At 42.4% G+C, this 19290-nt stretch overlaps 1 protein-coding gene across 2 annotated transcripts in view; it reads left to right on the plus strand.

Annotated features, from left to right (window-relative positions):
• The first annotated feature begins 14455 nt into the window (after positions 1-14455).
• The window catches only part of LOC142032815 (glypican-5-like), a 416769-nt gene continuing 411934 nt past the window's right edge, over positions 14456-19290 (plus strand). For both annotated transcript variants that reach the window (XM_075031958.1, XM_075031959.1), the window contains exon 1: positions 14456-14729. In XM_075031958.1, coding sequence (XP_074888059.1) covers positions 14561-14729 — 169 coding nt within the window. In that variant the 5' untranslated portion in view covers positions 14456-14560. The remainder of the gene's footprint in view (positions 14730-19290) is intronic.

Below are 19290 nucleotides of genomic sequence, written 5' to 3' on the forward strand. Positions count from 1 at the left end.
GAAATAGAAATCAGTGGTGTTCTCTAAATGGGAGATGCTCAAGAATTCATGCATAGTATTCAATTAGAGATACTGATAGGTTTTTTTTAACAAATGGAAAAAAAAATCTATTATCTTGTTAAACAAATAAATAGCATTAAAACACCTTGTTTAAAATGTGAAGTTTATAGTACCAAGAGCCTTGGCTCTAGTCCAGTTCTGCTTCTCTTGATATAGACTTATTATTCAGCTGGCAGTGAATTAGGTTGATAGCTGAGGCCAGATCAGTTACTGCATGGAGAAACTACCCTCCTAAAAAAATGTGATTCAAATTATTAGATTAGTCAAGAAGTGTTAAGGGGTAAATGTACCCTCCTCCAGTTGCTGTCATAATTGGAAGAGGACTGTGGTCCTTAAAAGATCCAAGTTTTTTACTGCTTGAATGTTTCTGCATATGAAATACTTTGAACTGGGTTTGCCTTTTAATAACAAGCTTATATTTCTATTTGAACTTTTTCTTCCCCCTGGAACTTTGCCCTAACTTGCTGAAATCTTACATTTCATGTGGGATTCCTACCTCTTTTCAGGTGGAATTCTAAATTAGTGACAGTGCTTTTTTTCTGCAGTGAGCTTCCTAACAGAGAGAGGCTCCCTCTGAAGAGGGCAATTACCTGAAAACCAGAAGCAGCGCTTCTGTGCCCATTTCTGACAGCTAATCACAATTCCACAGTTGCCTGGCCCTATGCAAAGAGACCTCCAAACCCTCTGTGCTGTACCAAAGCAGTTTTCTTTTCTTACAGTCAGACAGTAATAAGGATGAGAGCTGGTTCTCTTGGCACTGGCAGTTTCAATAAACTCCGCTGTCCTTGTGCCAGGGGAAATGGGAATGCAGATTTATGATGGTATAGCAAGGGACACAGGAGGGAGTCACTTGTATGATTTCCCTGCTGCAGTCAACAGCTGTGGAAGTCCTGACTGCAAATTTCTGTATACTTTCATCTTTCTCTTGTTACGAAACAAGTACTGGGAGGAAAAAGTCTTTCCAGAAACAAAATAAAGCTAGGAAAAAATGATTCAGTGCAGGCAGCATGACAAAGAATACTGTTGTCCTGGGAAAAAGTGCTGCTTTCATGCCTGTTTTCTCATGGGTGAACTTGAGGTATCAATAGAGTTGAATTCTCCTATTAAAAGAAATTCTTCTATTAAAAGAATTTGGAGTGGGTATGATTGTAGCTCACTGGATTTTTAGGCTGGGCATTAAAAAATACATTTAGATTTTTCAAGCATTCCTAGGAAGTGCCTTGGGAGCCTGAACCAATCAAGTATCAGGAGGACCTTAAATGTACCTAGAATGCCTGCCATGAGTATGAGTTAGCAAGGTGGATTATCTCCCGTTCCTGCTTCCAGCAAGATGTTTCCCTCAAGCACACTTTTGGGACAGTTTTCTGAGCTGCTCTGGTTCTTCCTCTGCCCTATTTCCTATCACTGTTTTCCTTTCTTCAACACCACTGATGCTGAGGAAAAAAAAAGAAAAAAAAAAGCAAGTGCCCCACTGATGTAGTTCACCAATGAGGAACAGAAAGGAGGATCCCTTTTGGCCATGAGCTTGATGTGGTATTGAAGAGAGTGGGAAAACCAGAAAGTAAAGGAATTTGTCAATTTGTGGCAAGGGTTTTCTGTAGAAGATTGTTGCATTAGGAAGAGAGTCTCTAACTTACATAGCAATCCCTGATGTGTTATTGCTACCAGATGCTCTTAGATACTGCCAAGTTGGGCAGGTTTCCCTCCTATCACCTCTGCATAAGCATCTGCTCTCAGCTATTCTGAATGAATTTACTGAATGAAGAAAGAAATCCACAGGAAAATTCCTGGTGGTGAAGTGCAGTGTAACTTGAAATAACACTGCCCCTGGTAATAATAGGTCCAAGAAAAGAGGAAAAACCACCTTGGGTTCTTGTTTCCTGTAGTTCAGAGCTCGTTCCTGTACGGTAGATTGGGTGTTTTGGAGGTGGGGCTGACTTTTGACTCCTGTGCTGAGCTACAAGAGATCATAACAGGCTTGCCAAAAACTTGTTTTGTTGTCACAGCTCACCTGTGGGTCCCTGTGTGCATAGTGGTAGTGACTCAGATCAGCCAATTAGATAATGAATTACTGCCTTGCTGAGGCAGCCCACACCCATTGCATAGCCACCTCATGCTTTTGAGGAATCGCATCAGCTTTTTTGCATTTGCATTCAGTTTTAAAGAGAATTGGGAACTGGCCCAGAGAGAAATCTCAGCTTGCTTAGGGTTTATGTGTCAGAGGTAGATTATCTAAAATGTTGGCCCTAAGACAAAGACGACAGCAGTCATCTTGACTCAGGAGGAAATGAAATGTAACAGCCTGCATGAGTCATGCATTTTTAGCACATCAGCTTTCACTCTATTGCCAGAAAATGTACTTACTACATAGGATTGTGCCTGTCTTAAGACATATTTGAAAGCCCTAGCAATGAAAGAGCTAACATACCAGACTGTAGATGCTATTGTTCTCTCCAAGCACTTCACAATTCTTTACTTCTTCCTCGTGTCTGTTTTCTGCATTTCTCTCTCTTTTAGATGTTAGTAAGAAAGGGCCTCTAAATATCAGAAAATAGATGCTCAGCACTATCTTGAATAGTGTCAAAATGAGCCAGCTGTCCATTTTCAATGGCTTGGCTCTGCTTTCCCTATCTCACGCACCTTTAAAAGGGTGTTCCTTCTGTGCTTATCCTGATCTGAATGCTGCTATGTACAAAATGTCTGGCTACTTGCAACTCATTGGAGCATTTTTGCCTCTTTTGGTGACAAACCATTTTCTGTGTAGCTTCTGTATCACATGTTCATGAGTCCTGTCAATCTGTCCCTTCAGAGTCACAGGTAGCTAAGATCTTGTTCTGTGATTACCATTTCCAGATAAAATATTCTGAGTACTTATGTGACTTGGTGAGTACATAATGGATAATTGAGAAAGGAGAGAACTGATTGTATCAAAGAGCTTGGAGAATTCTCTTACCAAAATAAAAAGAGGAAAGACTCATTTTGGGTACCAAAACATTCCTAGTTGAAACTTGGATCAAACTTTTGCTTTTAACTAGTATCTTTTCTGATACATTGTCTTTGTGTCACATTATGTTTGTGTCATTTTAAATCCAAGCTGCCCTCCCATATTAGATGATGCCAAGAAAATTAAAAAAGATCAATTTCATACTGTAAACATGACCTTTTTTAAACACTTTATGCAGAATCATAGCTGAATGATCAGATCGTTTCAAAGAATATTGCAAAAACAATTGATCATGCTGAATCATTGTAAATAATTCCAATATTAAAGGTTCCGCACACAAAAAAGGCATGCTTCATAAAAAAGATCATATACCAGAAGGAGTATTGGGGAAGATTTTCAAAGGCCCATTAGTCAACTAAGGCAACTCTCCTGTTTATTCCCACTTTGTGCCTTTGAAAATATCCCCAAGGTGGAAGTGGTTTTTTCCTTCCAAAGCAGACCTGTATTAGGTTAATTATTGCCTTGCAAGAGGCAAGTTAAGGTGGACATTGATGCAAATCAGCTGTCTGTGAATACTCTTTAACATGATGTACTTTGACTACAATAGTTAGGTTTTTCTCCATGCATCACATACCTAAAAACAATACATGAGGAATAAGTTTAAGCTCAGAATATTCTTTGTCAGCACAAACAGTGTATAAAGCCTGATTAACAGTGGTTCTATACAGTCTTATCCTTCTTGCATCTAGTGCAGATACCAGTGTGTAAAATCTGGCGGAGAAGGACATTGGATGGGTTTGTAATGGTCTCTGAAGGGTCTTCAGCTCCATAAGCTGGTTAATGGATTGCACACAGCCATATGTAGCATTTCCATTTCTTGCGGCTATAATGGAATAATAGTTTTCATTTAATAACCAACCCAAGTATAATTCAATACAAAGACATATTATATTCCATTTTAGTGAATGAAGCATGCCAGAGCTTAAGTGGCATATCAGAGCTAAAAAAAACCCCTCACTCTACTTTTTTCTTCATGAAGAAGCTTGCCACATGTAAGATCTTTAAGTGCAAATTCTGGTCGTGAGTATTTCCTAGGTCCTAGTATCTAGTTTACCAATGACTTTTAGAGCTTTGTTTTGGATTGATGATCTATTTCCTAAACTCATAATTTAAAGGGCTAAATTCTTGCATGCTGGCTTCACCAACAGTCCCACTGTAGTCAGTGAGGAGAGCTGTGGCTAATACATTGCTTGGTGGAAGTATGTAAACCCCATCAAAAAACCATCAGCACCTCCAGCTTCAGGATAAGGTCCAGTGAGCTGGAGCTGCTGCCTTGGAGGCCAATGGTTCCTGTAGATTTTTTTTTCCCGAAGGGTCAGTGTGAAAACAGAGCAGAAAGTGGGTGTCATCCTTGTGAGTTACAGCATGGCACAAGCCCTTGTCTCTGTATGGTCAGAGATGAGACATGTACAGGAGCACTAGGCCACAGCAGACCTGTCCCAAAGCTCACTGGGGTCACAGGAGCTTTGCACTGTTTTTGAGGAGTCTTGGATCAGGAATGCAGTTGCCACTAGGTAGACAAATCCTGATTCATTCAACTGTCCAACCATGTGAAGGACTCGAGGAGGGCAGGTGTTGCATCTTGGGGGCCACATTTGTTCCAGATTTACTGTGCAGGGCAGAAAATGACATATAACCAGCTCTGGACTTCTTTCCAAAGAAAGAAAATGAGCTGTGTATAATAGGTAGTGCTATCAGTGCTGAGTAATCTGTATTTCAAAGTCAAACAAAGCTTGCCTGCTACCTTGTGAAATACGGGTAGGATCTATCCTCAGTTTTGTCACTAAAAATCACCTGTAAGAAATCCCAGCGGATGGTGAGAATGGATCCAGCTATGGCTCTACGGACCTGGAGTCCTCCAGGGACCATCACAAATTTCATGATGTCTCCCAAGTGCTTGATTTGCGCATAGGATGCTCTGATTTAGCAGAAAGATGCATAAAAACTCATGTTGCCAGCAGCCTCTGTTGGCGTCATAGATGCAGAGGCTCAAGAGAGTACATTATTCCAGCAAATGTCAGCATTAATTTATACTTGCTCAGGGCTCATCTGCTTTTTCCTGAAGTCTCTTGGAGAAGGGAGATTACTGTCATGTGGATGAAAAATTCAGTGTCTAGCAGATGAAGCCAGGACCTGCTCAGCATCCTGGAGAGCGGTGTGCACTGTGGGAGGAGAGGTGGCAGCAGACTGACCTCCAAGCAGAGGTGTTTTGTCATTGCTTGTTACACCCTCTGTTAATGGAAGCACCACGAAACTCGTGTCACTAAGAAGCTGCAGAGATGCCTCCCCAATGAGTTGCAGTTTAAACTGCTGATCCACTGGCAAGAACCACTAATATAGACCTGTTGCAACACAGAAAAAAAATTTACTGAAATCAGTGGACTTTGATAAGAGTTGGTCCAACAGTAGGACTGGAGCTAAAGGGGTCAAATTCCCCTTTGTTACCTATGTGAAGAATTGCAGCAATTGCTCTGGTACTCATGAACAAAACCAACAGGGAAAAGTTTGCACTGACACACAGATTTAACTGAGCTATCACATTCAAGTTCTCTCACTTTGAAAAGCACTTATCAGCTCCAGGCTTTCTTTTTGCATTAGATCTACAAGTCACTTTATGGTATAAGACAAAACAGCAAAAGATGACTTTCAATATTTAACCAAAAGAAATCAGTTTTTAAATATAGTTGTTAAAAAATGCAACGGTAAATCTAATGTATATTAAAATGTAGCCCAGTGTGCTTCCTTTTTATTTTTCTCATTCTGTATCACACTTGCTCAGTTTGCAAAGGTGTTGATCATTTGCCCTAACAAAGATCCTGCAGGCCAAGTTATGCAAGAGACCTGCCCAATTCCACCATGCGTTGGGCAGTTGCTAAACCAGAGGGAAACTGAGGACAATGGACTTGTCCCAGCATTGCAGAACCAGGAAGTTTTTCACAGTTTTCTTGAAGTGCAGATTTCTTCCCCAGAATTCTCCTATTGGAAATGTTTATCGTAGACTCTTCAGCACTGAAGTCTTTAGCAAGGGTGTTTGTCTAAAACTGACAACACTGAATGCCAATTAGAAAAAGCTCTTTTCAACATGTATTTTTTATGAATAGCATATTTTAAACAAATGTGTTTCAGACTGCACAGGCAAACTTCCCAGGCATATTTCAGCAGTGACTTGTGCCTTTTCTGCTATCGCTGTTCTAGCCTCCAGGCTATCAAACTGCTGTTGCCCTTCATTATGAAGTGGGCTAGGAGTATAGTATGGATCTAACATCTGGAAGTTGAACTTAGTGAAATGTGGCGCTTTTTTCATGTCTGTCAGTTTGCTCCTCTCTCCACTGCAGATTTTACTGGTAAATGGTCATCTGTCTCCATGCCAGCATTTAACACAATCCTCCCCTACAGCAGTTCTTACACCCAGTGGATGTCTCTATGCAAGCCTTGGATGACTTGTGCTGAGCAGCTTTGCAGAGGCTCTTACCCGAAAGTGTAAGGCAAGCTGATGGCTGTCCACAGAGCAAGTTGCCTGTCTCATCTGACTACGACCTGCTCTGCGGAGCTGAGCTTGAATAGGATTCTTGGCACTTGGCATGGGTTTGGGCAGGGTTTGACTTCAGGGAATGAGGCAAGATTGTGTGTGTTAAATAAGTTGGAAGGCATGTTCTTAGGCTAGAAAATATAATTATACAGCAGCTGGTCCCCTATAATATGTTTTCTATAGCAAGGAAAGTTACCTTCAGGACCTACTCAGACTCCTTACTGGTTGTTGGTGCTTATGATGCTGTGCGTGCTGACTGGAGCATGCTTTTGATAAAGGCAGGTGCTGCATGCTGGCTGCTTGGTAAAACTTCAGACAGGTGTATTGTTGGGTCCATAAGCTAATGTGAGCAGGTGATGTGAACTTGCCATGCCATACATGAGAGTGGTGGCAATCAGCCTGCTTTTTTCGTAGTTGCAAGAAGGGTCATGCTTTTTCATGAGACTCAACCTGTGTTGTGCTGGAAATCCAGAGCGCTCTCCTCTTCCCTTTCCTGTACTCCTTCCAGACATCCCTATCTGCAGCTGCAGTCCTCCAGCCCCTCTTGCTGCATGACAGCTGCAGAAACTTGTTCCCGGGTATGTTTGCCCTTATTTAATCCTGGGTTTGCATCCTTCATAGCCTCCCCATGAAGGGAGGAGGTACTACCGTTTTATGTGATCTGGCATGTGAAGACTTGCACTCTGCTGAACACACAAAAAGTTGAAAAGGGCTGCAAATATGCTAGTCGTGTGTGTGAGTAGCAGCAATATGTTTTCTGGTAGTATGTTTGTTCTCATTAAAGAGATTTACTTGACTTTCACACCCATATGGTAAAGATACATGCTATTGTAGCAGCTAAGAAGTGCAGTGGTTCTGAGTTATAAAGGTTTGCTACAAAGCTGAACACATAAACAAGTATTCTGAGGACAGAAAGTAGTGGCTAGTGGGAGCAGTAGTGTGAGATGTCAGAGGAGTTCATTTATTCTGATAAACTAGTTTATATTCTAGGATGCTTTTTTTCATGTTGATAAAGTGTCAATCTTAGCTATGAACTTTGCTATTTATGACCTTTCATGTAAAGTTGCAAGGCAGAAAGGAAAGATAAACAACTTGAACAATACAATTAAGGCAAACCCAGAAGTCAGTCAATGAGAGACACCAGTGTTAAGTAAATCATCCCATGGAAACAGCTGTTTGAAAATGCAGTGGCATCACAGTACAGTGGGCAATTAATTTTAATTAACTTCAAATTCTGGCACATAGTTAAAAATCATCTTTTCTGAGTGCCCAGCTAGGCAAATGAAAGTTGGGCCATTTTGTCCTGCTAGAAAAAGCTATTACAAGTATTATAATGATGCTATTCACACTTCTATTATAAGTATTATGTTATCTCCTTAATTTTTTATGAAATAGTACTTTTTGAAGATGGACTTGTTCTGTACCATAAGCCCTTGAATAAGAGCACTATTTTCCAAGAAGAACAGATTGAATTTTTAGAAGCTGTTTTGAATTCATTAACAATGTCAGTTAAAGTCCAACATGTTGTGACTTTTACCTGTCAGGGAGGAAACAAGCCAGGAGTTCTTGTAAGGTTATCAGAAGTTACAGGCAGCTTTTGATGCATTTTTTTTTAAGGTTAATTCTGGCACTTTAAATGTGATGCTGTACATCTGTCACTATGGAAGCTCTAAGCACAAATTTCGTGGGAGGTAAAGGGGTGGCTGCTTTGCATTGCAACTGCTCAATGGAGCATGTATGCCCTGTCACGACCTGCAGCAGAGTCCACATATCCCTCTGTCCTGTGTGTGTAGCCTGTTGGATCATTCTGGAGAGCAAAAAATGTCTTTCTATAAATGTTCTTTTAATGTATTTTTATGAAGTTCAGTGTTTTAAGAGAATGTGGTACTCAGAAGTGCTCTACCAAGAACTGAATGGCAGTGACAGTCGTCCTTACAATGTCAGTAAGTTCCTGCTAATAAGGCGCCTGACTGGTTGCTCCTCTGGGCCTGCCTGCAACCTGTGGGAAAGGCAAGGTGCAGAGAATCTCAAGCTACTGCTGACCCTACTAAGACTAAGACCATCACACAGCTCAGGACAGCAGCCCTCTTGGACAGTTACAGCAGGTTTGTTGCTGTGTGCTGTGTTATTTTCAGACCTGAACTGTTTCCCTAGAGGTGGACAAAATGTCCCTGTACTATAATCCCTAGTGCTGTGTGTTTGATGCTGGTGTTCATGGAACCAGTTGTGAATTCTTGGTGTTCACTGTGACATTACTCTTATGTTGTTGGGAGGAGGAACTTCTGAAAGGTGTACAATAAGTTACTGACTTCTTTAATATGAAACCTCTTTCCATTATTAGTCTTTTGAAGTATGTAAAACTGGAGCTAGATACTTCTGCTTACATTACTCAACAAGTAAGGGTTGCATAATCTACTTGATTTCCCTTGAGCTATGTGTGGCGGCATCTCACATGAGTAAGGTCAGAACCTTCTTGCTTTTCCCAGTTAAATTAATTTGTATGCTGAGCCATGCAGATAAGAGCAAAGAGTTATATTCATCTTCTCAGCTGCTCAGTGACCAGGATGCTTTCAAAAGAAGACTTCAAACAGAACAAGCTGGTATGACTGAGATGGGAAAACTGCTTGTTACCATGCAGTCACCTTCACATCATGTTCCTCATGCATTGTGTCAGTTATCAGCCCTGGGAGATGCTGTACTTCTGAGTAACAAAAGTCTGTGTGTGTTTTCCTCCCTTAGATCTCCAGTGAGATTTTAAGGTTCCTGTTTCTTGGGGCAATCTTTTTATGACAAAAACAAGTTGTTCTTCTGGGGATTAGACTGATTTTTTCAGCTGATGTCAGAGAAAATACATAGCAGTCTCGGGTGGCTAGGGTGTGATTTAAAAATTATGATCTAGAGAAGGAGAACTCTGATATGTTGCATGTGGTGTAATCTCTAAATAAGTGTAGTAGTTCTGATCTCTGCCAGAGGAGACAAGTCAACGGGCTAAAGGATTTTTGGTCTGAACCAAAATAATTGCTCTCACACTGTTAAAAGGAAATATTAGAAAATGATGAAAAAGTGGAATTCTCTTCAGCATTGTCTATAGGATGTTTCCTCTTAACTAGTGGCTGTCCTGACTTGCTGGGTTGTTGCACCAATTGTATTTCTTTCATAGATCTTTTGTTGGTTTGTGGTCTAATGAATTTTTAAAAAATGAGTGTTATTGTATAGTTAACAACTGTGCCTTTCAGGCATGATTTTTTTTTCTTTCGGGAAGAAAAAAGTGCAACAGGCACTTTTAAACTGTGCATTTGAATGGGGCTGGTGAAGTGAAAAATACCCATGAAATAATGAGGCAGCATAGGAATACTGCGTTCTGACCATCAAAAAGGCCTGCACACATTTTTTCCATGTGGAGTACATACAGCACAGGAAACAATTCATGGTATGGCAGCATGCTTATTGTCCTTGTGCTCAGTACTTTGAGTGAAAGAAAAGAAGGACCTGGGATCTCTAAACAAAAACAAAAACAAAGAGAGAATAATAGGCTTATGTTGGTAATTTTTCTATTATTTTCATAGTGTTCATCACTTTAACAGGATGAGAAAATTTTGAGTAATATTACCAGAAAAAAAAATTTCTAGCAGTGCTTTTTAGTCTTGGCAGTTATGAATATTTCATGCATGACTCTTTTTACTATTAAAATCTATATTTAAAATTTCATACTCAGCTTTAAATTTTGCTCTGACTTGAAATATAGTAGTCTTCAGAATATAGATTTAACTTTCTTAAAAGAATAAAAACCTGAAAATTATAAAAAACTGAGAGAAGAAACTTGTCTTCATTACAGGTTCTTCTGGACAGAGGATTTTGCATGTCTTTTGAGACTGATTAAGTCGTTTTTTCAATGAAAATCAGCATGTGGTTTGGGCTCATTCCAGTGACTGTTTAAGTACTGGTCCCTTAATTTTACTTCTGAGTAGTCAATTGAGTTTCTCAGGTGCTTCAGTGAAACATGTACCTTGGAAAATTGGACCTGTAAAGATAAAATAAGGCTTTGAAGACTAGATTACTAGCTTTCCTGGAATGGCTGAGATGCACACAGTAAGGCTTCACTCTGGCAGCTGAATTGGCAAGAGCAGACATCGTGCTCATTAAGTCCCATTGGTGGAAAGTCCAGTGTTGGAGATAAGCTCATCTTAAACATAAGGGAATTAGTCCAGCTTCCATTTAAATTGCTGGCAAAGCTCCAGCTACATTCAACAAGAGAAGGGCTGAGGCAACAGGCATACAAAACCCTGTTTCTAGGCCTGATCCCGGCTTTTCTTACATATCCAAAGCTCATGCTGAGTATTGTGGTCACTTTAGCAGGATTAAGACTGAGTGGATTGTTTGGGCAGATTTATATTGCTATGCATTGTAAGAAGTACTGATACAGTTTTTAGTGATGTAAGGTTAATAAATATTCATTTGTTAAAAAACAGGACACCTGTTGACAAGGTAAACTGTGATTGTTCCAAGCAAATTGCTGAAGTGTGGTAGAATGTCATGTACAATAACTGGTTAAATGGCTCTTCTGTTATCTGTAGCCCTCTTCCAGCAAAGCACTTAGGCATGTGTTTGCCATTAAGCACCTGACTACCTCCACTAAACTCAATCTGACTGCCCTGCTGTATGTGGAGCACATGTTTTGGAGAAATAGGGCCTAAATTACTTGGGGCCCACTGTATTATGCCTATGGTGTGTGTTCTCAGTCCTCTGGGAAGTCCGTGGTGCCCAAACATGACACCAGGCCTGATCATTTTGTCGGTGGGAAACACCTAGAGGTGCCTGTCACTTGGCTACTTAAACCCACAAAGTGTAATCTTGCATGCTCATTGGTGCCAAAAGGTTATAATTTGTCACCAAAGTAGTGTCAGGAAAGAGGTGTGATAGTTAAGTGTCAGCTCAGAGATGCAGGGCTGTCAGGGAGGCCAGCATTTAGCTGTGGGCTGTGTTGAGAGTGTGGGCATCCACATCACTTGTGACTACTGAAGATGATAATGACCATCTTATTGTTATGGGTGATTCTGAGCAGAAAGTTCTAGAACATTTCTTTTAACTAAAAAGGCATATTTAAATGTATTCAGACACGTCAGTGATGAAGAAATGTGTGTTTCCTAAATTAGCCTCAAACTTTTTATTTTCCCTTTCTCTTATCTGCATGACATTTAAAAAAAAGGAAAAAATGTAATCAGTGACAAAAACCTGCACCTGAACAGCATGTGTGGGGTCTACATATTTTTTTTGCAGAGGGGAAAAGAATTCAGACTCCAGCCTGAAAAACATAACAGACCATCTTTAATACTTCTCAATATAGCTATTACAAAACCATAAGAAACATAAATGTTTCCTTATGTATTGAAGTAATCAGTGTTACGTATAGGGACATGCCAGTTCACTGACATAGATTTTTCTGCTGTATTTGTGTACATATCTAATTCAGGTTCCTTAGCAGGATTTTGAGGAGAGGTGGGGAACTGAAGATGATAACATAATGGACTGTCCTTTACTAACAATATGAGGACAGATTAAAAAAAACCCCAAACAACAAAATACAAACAAACAAGAAAACAAATAAGCAACATTACTTAATATACCCAGAAGAAGACAGATGAGGAAAAGAACACCCATCATATAAAGATGAGACACTAAAATCATGTTAGAAAAGGATTAGCCATTTGGGATTTGAACTTGCCACCCACTGAAAACAATGGCAAAAATCCCACTGAATTAAATGCCTCGAGCCCTTGCACGGGACTGATCAGATGCTATTCATAGAATAATGTATATGCCAAATAATGCTGTTATTTGTCAACTAAATTATTCGTCAGCTCCATCATCCCGCCATTTCTTTTCTGGCAGAACTCCCACTGAAGTCAATGGAGTACTGTTTGAATAAAGTCTTTTAGGATTGGCCCTGAGGTTAAAATGCAACTGGGGCAACTTGTTCTTCTTCCTTGGGTTCATAAAACCATGTGCTGGAGAATAGGTAGGCAGCCAGTGTGCTGTGCCTTATGATGCTAATTGTTCTATTGCTGATGCTGATTATTCACTCATGTCTTTTTAATCTACTTGTTGCCACCTTGATTTGGGGTCTGATCCTGTTAACACATGCCTCTGTATATAACTGAAACCTTGCTGGCAGTATAACCCATATCAAGCTGAAAATGAAGTTAACCTGTATCAGTGTCCATGGGCTCTGGCCTTCTTGGGGGTAAGCCTTTTGGGTGTGTCATCTTGTTCCCTGCTGTCCTGGGCTCTTGTGGTGACCTTTGAGAGCTGCAGGATGAGCAAAGGACTGCAGCTCTGACCTGGGTGAGCAGAAGGCTTCTAAGGTGACTTTTTCTCTGCTTTTGAATGTAGAAGCGTGGTTATATGGCTGGTTTGTTCTTCCAGTTTGTTTTTTACTTTACAAGTTAAATGTTCTGAATCTAATTGGGTTGTTTTTTTCAAAAAAGAGAGAATTAATCTCTTGCTGTCTTGATAAGAACAAAGTTAATATAAGCAAATTGCTTAAAAGATTTCCACTTCTAGCTATTAAAATACAACTCAGGCAACTACAGCACTGAGCTCAGCTTCTCATTAGTACTTATGGGAATGTATAATGGTTAAATTAGCTGCAGGTGGGCTCCCCTGTTGCTCCAGGAGCACATTAGAAGCATCTTGAGGGTTGCAAGTAACCTTAAAGGAATCAGACATAATGGCCTCAAACAATAGTAATTCTTGTAGCTCATAACGTGCTCCATATGCCTGAAAAGTACTGTGCAAATGGGGCTGTTTGTGGGAGACTTTTTGGGTTTGGCTTCTCTGGAAATTGAGTGGTTTTGTGAAATGGAAAATATTCATGGATGCTGAGCATAGTTCTATGCTTAAATGTGTGGTAAAGCAGTTGATACTGAAGCATGCTTTAGGGTAGTGATAAGATTGCAGAAGGCCTCTCTGATGGTGACACCGGCTGCTCTCAAGGTGGTCTCAGCCCCAGGAGAGGTCTAGTCTCCCAAAACAATGTAGGATGTAACTGCTGCTGGCTTTCGTACAAATCAACAGTTTATATATGCAGCTGGTACATAAGCATGTGTTTCCTGGTGCAAAGTTTTTTCTAGTCTCTGCAGCGACTGTTGGCTGGAGTTAAGACTTGTCTCATGAAGACTCTTCCATGGCCTCCATGTCATCTGCAAGGAATTTCAGAATTGAAGCAAACAGTGCATGATTTGCCAGTTTGCTGTGCTTAGGTTTTTTATATCTACTGCTCTCTTTGCACTCCATACCTGTTTTTCTTGACAACCACAAGCCGAGACAGTGTGTCTGAGAGAGTGCGTGTCCCTTGGTACAGATCTCCCTTCTCATGAGACTCTTTGGTGACTTGAATTGACCTAGATCTATCTGCTGCCTTGGTCTTTGTGGCCTGCAGAGACTGTACAGATGCTCTGTAAAAATTTTTGTGTTCAACTCCCCGCGAGGCTGCACAGCAGTCCAGCAGCAGTCCCCACAGCCACCTTTTGCCGCCTCGCGTGAGATAGCGCGGTGGGAGCCCGCGGTGGTGCTGGAGGGGGCCTCACCTCGCCCGTGGTGACCCCAGCACCCCCTTCTCCATCAGCGCTGCTTGAGGCTCAAGGAAGCCGCTGGGCTGGGCCGGAGCGCTGCGGGCGCGGATCAGTGCAGCTGTAGCTCAGGCGCCCGTCAGGGCTCTCTCCTTGTCCCCGTCCCTCTTTTCGCCCCCTAATTACGGCAGAAGCCAATGAGCGGGGGGCGACGGCGCCCCCTCGGACCCCGCGGGCGGGGAGGGGTGGGGGCGGGCGGCGGCGGCGGCTGCACTCGCCGAGGAGGAGCGCGGGTAGGCGGGCGGGGGCAGCGCCGCCGCCGGGACTGGCGCCCGCCACCGGCACACGGCCCGCGCCCCGCAGCGCTCCGGCCCGGCCCGCGGCGGCCGGGGGTGCGAGATGGCCGCTGACGGGAGCCGCGGGGTCCTGGGGCTGTGGCTGCTGGCGGCGGCGGGGCTGTGCGGCGGAGTTACGGCGGGCAAGTCCCCCAGCTGCCACGAAGTGCGGACGGCGTTTCAGCTGCGGCAGATCGGGCCCCTCAAGCTGGTCCCCGACGTGCCCACGGCCGGTCAGTACCGACCCACCCGCGGGGTGGCTTCTCCGCGCCGGGGGGTGCCGCGGGGCGCGGGTTGCCGCGGGGGGGCTCGGGGCCGGGGGTCCGTGCCGGCCGGGCTCGCCTCTGCCTGCACCCTCGGGGCAGCGGGGGCTCCCCGCGGGCGGCGGCGGCCCGGGGTCCCCCTGAGCTCTGGTGCCGCCGTCGGGGGCTGCGCGCCTGCCTGCGAAAAGCCGGTGCGCCGCGGCTCCCTTCACCCAGCGCCGGCTTTCCTGCCGGATGCAGGTAGCGGGAACTAAGCGGATTTGGCACGCCTCCTGCTCAAATGATTTTAAAGGACTTCCTAGGAAAAGAGACCGGAATGAATTCTTGGTCTTTACGTGGTACACGTATTGCTTATTGATCGCCACCCTAAGCACCGGGCCTTTTTCCCCCCACGTTTAAGACCGGTGTGATCCGTTTGCCGAGTACCTAAAGCAGAGGCTTCCTCCTGGAAAGGATCCCTTAGTACGCAAATTAGTAACCGAGTCGTTAAGGAACGCTTGTTTTGCTGACCAGATGTAAGGATTCTCAGGCAGGCTAGTGAATACACTGTAACTTCTGAATTAGGAAGAGTTCCCTTGCAGATGAATTCAGGAACCTTGCTGTAAGGAAAGGCAGAGGTAACGCTTTGGAGGGATACAGTCAACAGAACTTAGCTTTTGCTTAGTTAAGCAGTATGTCTGCAGTACTTAATACTTGTGAAAGTTGATGAGTAAGGTGCCGTTCCCTTTTGCCTCTTCATACAGTTCCTGAACAACGTGTGACAGCAATAAAGTGGAAAAGTAACACATGTATAATAAGAAAAGATTTTTTTTTGCATATTCTACAATTACCCTGTGGAATTCCATTATAAGGGGATAAAGTACATTATAATGTCAAAAAAAATTATTAAACTCTTTACAAATGACTGTATATCTACATAATGAAGTCACACCCCCTGACACATGTTTTAAGAAAACACAAGAACTGGAATAAAAAAGCAGAGACTGTCAGCCTCATAAAACAATCTCTAGCTGCCTCATGCTAGGCACAATTGCCTGTACGTGTGTGGTGGTATAAATGTCAATTTGTGTTGTTGCTTTGTTTTGTTTTGTTTTTTTAAAGCAGTTCAATTCAAAGCCTGCTGAGTTTGATGGAAAGACATCTTATCTTAAACGAGTTTTGGATATGTCTTCTGGCACAAGTTTCTGTTCTGGGGGCTAAATTTGATAGGCCATTGGGCTGATCTCTTATGGCAACTCTTACAACTGTAAACAATTGTACAGTGCTGGTGATCGTTACCTTCGCTTTGTACAAAGTAGTTGAGATGACACATGGCTGTAAAGTTGTCTGTGAGCAAGGAATAATTCCTCATTTTGTAGCAAGAAGAGATTTGCAGGAATGGCATTTTGAAGCTTAAAGTATGGTACTGTTCTCTTGTGCTGATAGAGGCATCAGCTCACACTTGCCTTTGAGAGCTAAATATAAAACCTAGTAAAAAAAGAGGTAAAACAAGGCTTTTAATCCATTTTGATGCATGCTTAACTCTCTTTCCTGAGCTCTTTCTGGAAGAAGTTCCTCAAACTTTAAATTGATTTTTTTACATTTTCTATAAAACTCCAGTACTGCAGATGAAACCTGAGGAAAACTGTGCGCTTCCAGAAGGAAGGTATAGATGCTGTGATGCTTCAGAGAGGTTTCCTTGTGTTCTGGTGTCATATTGAACTTTCCTATTGAATAACAAGCTCTCAGAAAATAAATAGCATGAAAGACAGTGAGGGAGGGTAATACGCATTTAAATTTTAGCTCATAGAGGTTTCTTTTGAAGAGAATGATTGGAGCAGAGGAGAGCTGAGGAAAAGTGTTGCATATTGATCTTCCCTGTTTGTTAAGTATACTCAGCTCCACCAAAGCTTGTGTGTTTTAATGATATCTTGCCAGGCAGTAATGCCTCCTGTCTTGTGCCTTCTTTTAATTAAGTACTGAAGTGTTTTCCAGTGTTTTCATCTGGCAGCTATTATCAGTGAATATATCTTAATACACCCCCCCCCTTTTTTTTTTCTCTAGGACATCAAGGCTCATTTTATTATGCATTTTAACAACCCACAAATGTTGAAGCACCTCCTTTGAATACTTCAGGCAGTTATCAGTTAAAGTAGAAGAGGGGCAGAGTGGTGGGCAGCTGGGGGTGATACTGGAGAGCCATGTGCTCAGCTGAATCTAGCGCTGATCAAAGCCTGTGGAGAGCTTCCTGCTAACTTCTGCTCATGTGGGCCAGACCTGCATATGCACTGGGGTGCTCCTCATTCCTCAGTTGCCTGCATGTTGTTTTTGGCTTGTTCTCTCTAAAAAAACCGGAACTTTTGCAGCCCTATTGTTTGTTTGCTAGATATCTTCAATCACAAAATTGTTGAAAGCCCTTGGCTAATCTCAAGCCAGTATTTGTAGGCTAATACAACAAATCTGACAGAGGTTAAAGTCTTAAGGATTATTAAGTTCTTACAACCTTCAGGAAAATCAGCAGCTCAGTTGAGGAGAGAGGCCCAACCCAGCGCTGGGCGAGGGATCAGCAGGCAGACTCACAGGTGCATATTTTCTGTCTCCTCTTATGGGTGGTGCCCATTTCACCCGTAATAAAATGAACTCTAAATACTTGGGAGAGTTTGTAGCCTACACCCTCCTGTGGTATCAGTTGTGGTTTCAGTGTTGAAGTTGCACAGTGATGGGCCCCGGATACAAGCTTCATGGGGGCTGCTAGCTGCCTCCCCATGTTACACATGGTCTGAAGACAGGTTGCTGCGATTGCTAAGTGGGTAGGAGAGGGGCATCACCATGACCTACAGTGAGACGGAGAGTGGCTTTGGGCAGGACCTGCCAGCCTCTTGTATGAAAAGTAGTGGCAAGGGAAGGAGGAAGACTCCTGGGGAAAAAATACTTTTGTTTTTAAGGTGTGATGTGGATCTCCAGCAACCTTTCTGAAAATCATCACCAGCTGAAGCGAGCTCTTAGAGATGCCAGGAGCCTCCTCTTACATTTCTCTTCCATAGTTTCTCCCCAAAGACATGAGATACTTTCCACTGTGAAATCTAGTCCATTAATGAGTGTAGGACTAAGGAAGAAGAGTGTTTTGACATGGCATGGATAAGAGGCCCAAATAATAAGTATTTTTGAGCAGCAAACCTCCTTGGTCTGTCTGTAAGATTTTCTTTTCTACTAGCAGAGTCTGTGCTGCTATCTGGTAGCCTGCTTTTCTGGAACGAACTGAATGTTTCAAGGGTAATTTGCTGCAAATAGCAAACAGATTGGTCAGGTAAAGGTACTGCTGCCTTGGCTGTGATTCAGAGGAGGGTTTTTTTTGTGTCTTCCCCCAGACTGGAAAATGAGGTAATATGTTCCCGGTCTTGTACTTTGATTATCACAGGCTGAGCAGGGATGTTTTTGTAGGAGCTCCTTGGTTAACATTTTGATGAGAGAGAATTATATGCTGTCTCCAAGGATGAAGGGCTGTGTTAATCCTGCCAGGGGACTAAGCCTTTGGTTCCAGGGAGTCTAGATATCTCAAATCTGATGCGTACTGCTACGTATGGCATTTCTCCCAGACATGGGGCTGCTGTTAGCAATACCCTGTGAGCCCTGTGAGGTTATATTACAGTGTAACAGCACACTGGCATGGACTGTGTTTAAGGTTCTGTTTATTCACAGCTTTTTTGTGGCATGGAGCACAGTGGTTGCTGGCTGTCCCTGCTTTCCGAATTCACAGTAGGAAAATTGAATGAACCCAACTGGAGTCTGTGACTTGTCCACATTCAGGCAGTGAACTGTAGCAGAACCAGAATAAAAGTAGCCATCTTGGTTCCTTTGGTAATCATGTAACCACAAGAACCTCTTCCCCATTTATATCAGTTCCACCTCTTTTGCTTATTAACTAGTGTATGGTCATGCAAAAAAAAAAAAAAAAGGTCTGTAAACATACGATAAATAGAGATAGAAGAGTTGGGCTGATTTCTGGTAAGCAAGTAAAATATTTGTCATTTGTGAAAGAATTCTAGGAACTCTTTGCCTTCTAAATAATCATCTTGTTGAGGACTACCAAAAGGATGATTTGCTTCTCTTGCTGCTCTGCTGCTCTACAAAGAGCACAGAAGCTGCCCAGATTGTGCTCAGGGACTCACTTCTGAAGGGCAGATTTTGTCCTATTAAAAGCTTTTTTATTGTCTGCTGTCATCCTGCACCTTAAATCAGCAGGGTGTTCGTTACTATGTGTATGTACTGAATATCCCATAGCAAAGCTTGACATGCATTAACAATTTATACATTAAAACTATTTTACTTTCTGAACAGTGACAGGAAAGTCCTAGACTCCCACCAGAAGCTCCTTGCTACTTGTGGTACATGCATTAGATTGGATCTCATCCCATCTCAGTTGGTGGCAAAGCTCCCATCATGTTGAAAAAGGAGCATGAGCTAGATCTCTTTTTGAATATATCCAAGAATATCTATTAAACTAGCCATTTTATTATGAAATGGGGTAGCCACACTTTATTTTCCTGGTTTT

This window comes from Buteo buteo, chromosome 7 (assembly GCF_964188355.1).
Source record: "Buteo buteo chromosome 7, bButBut1.hap1.1, whole genome shotgun sequence".
NCBI lineage: Eukaryota > Metazoa > Chordata > Aves > Accipitriformes > Accipitridae > Buteo > Buteo buteo.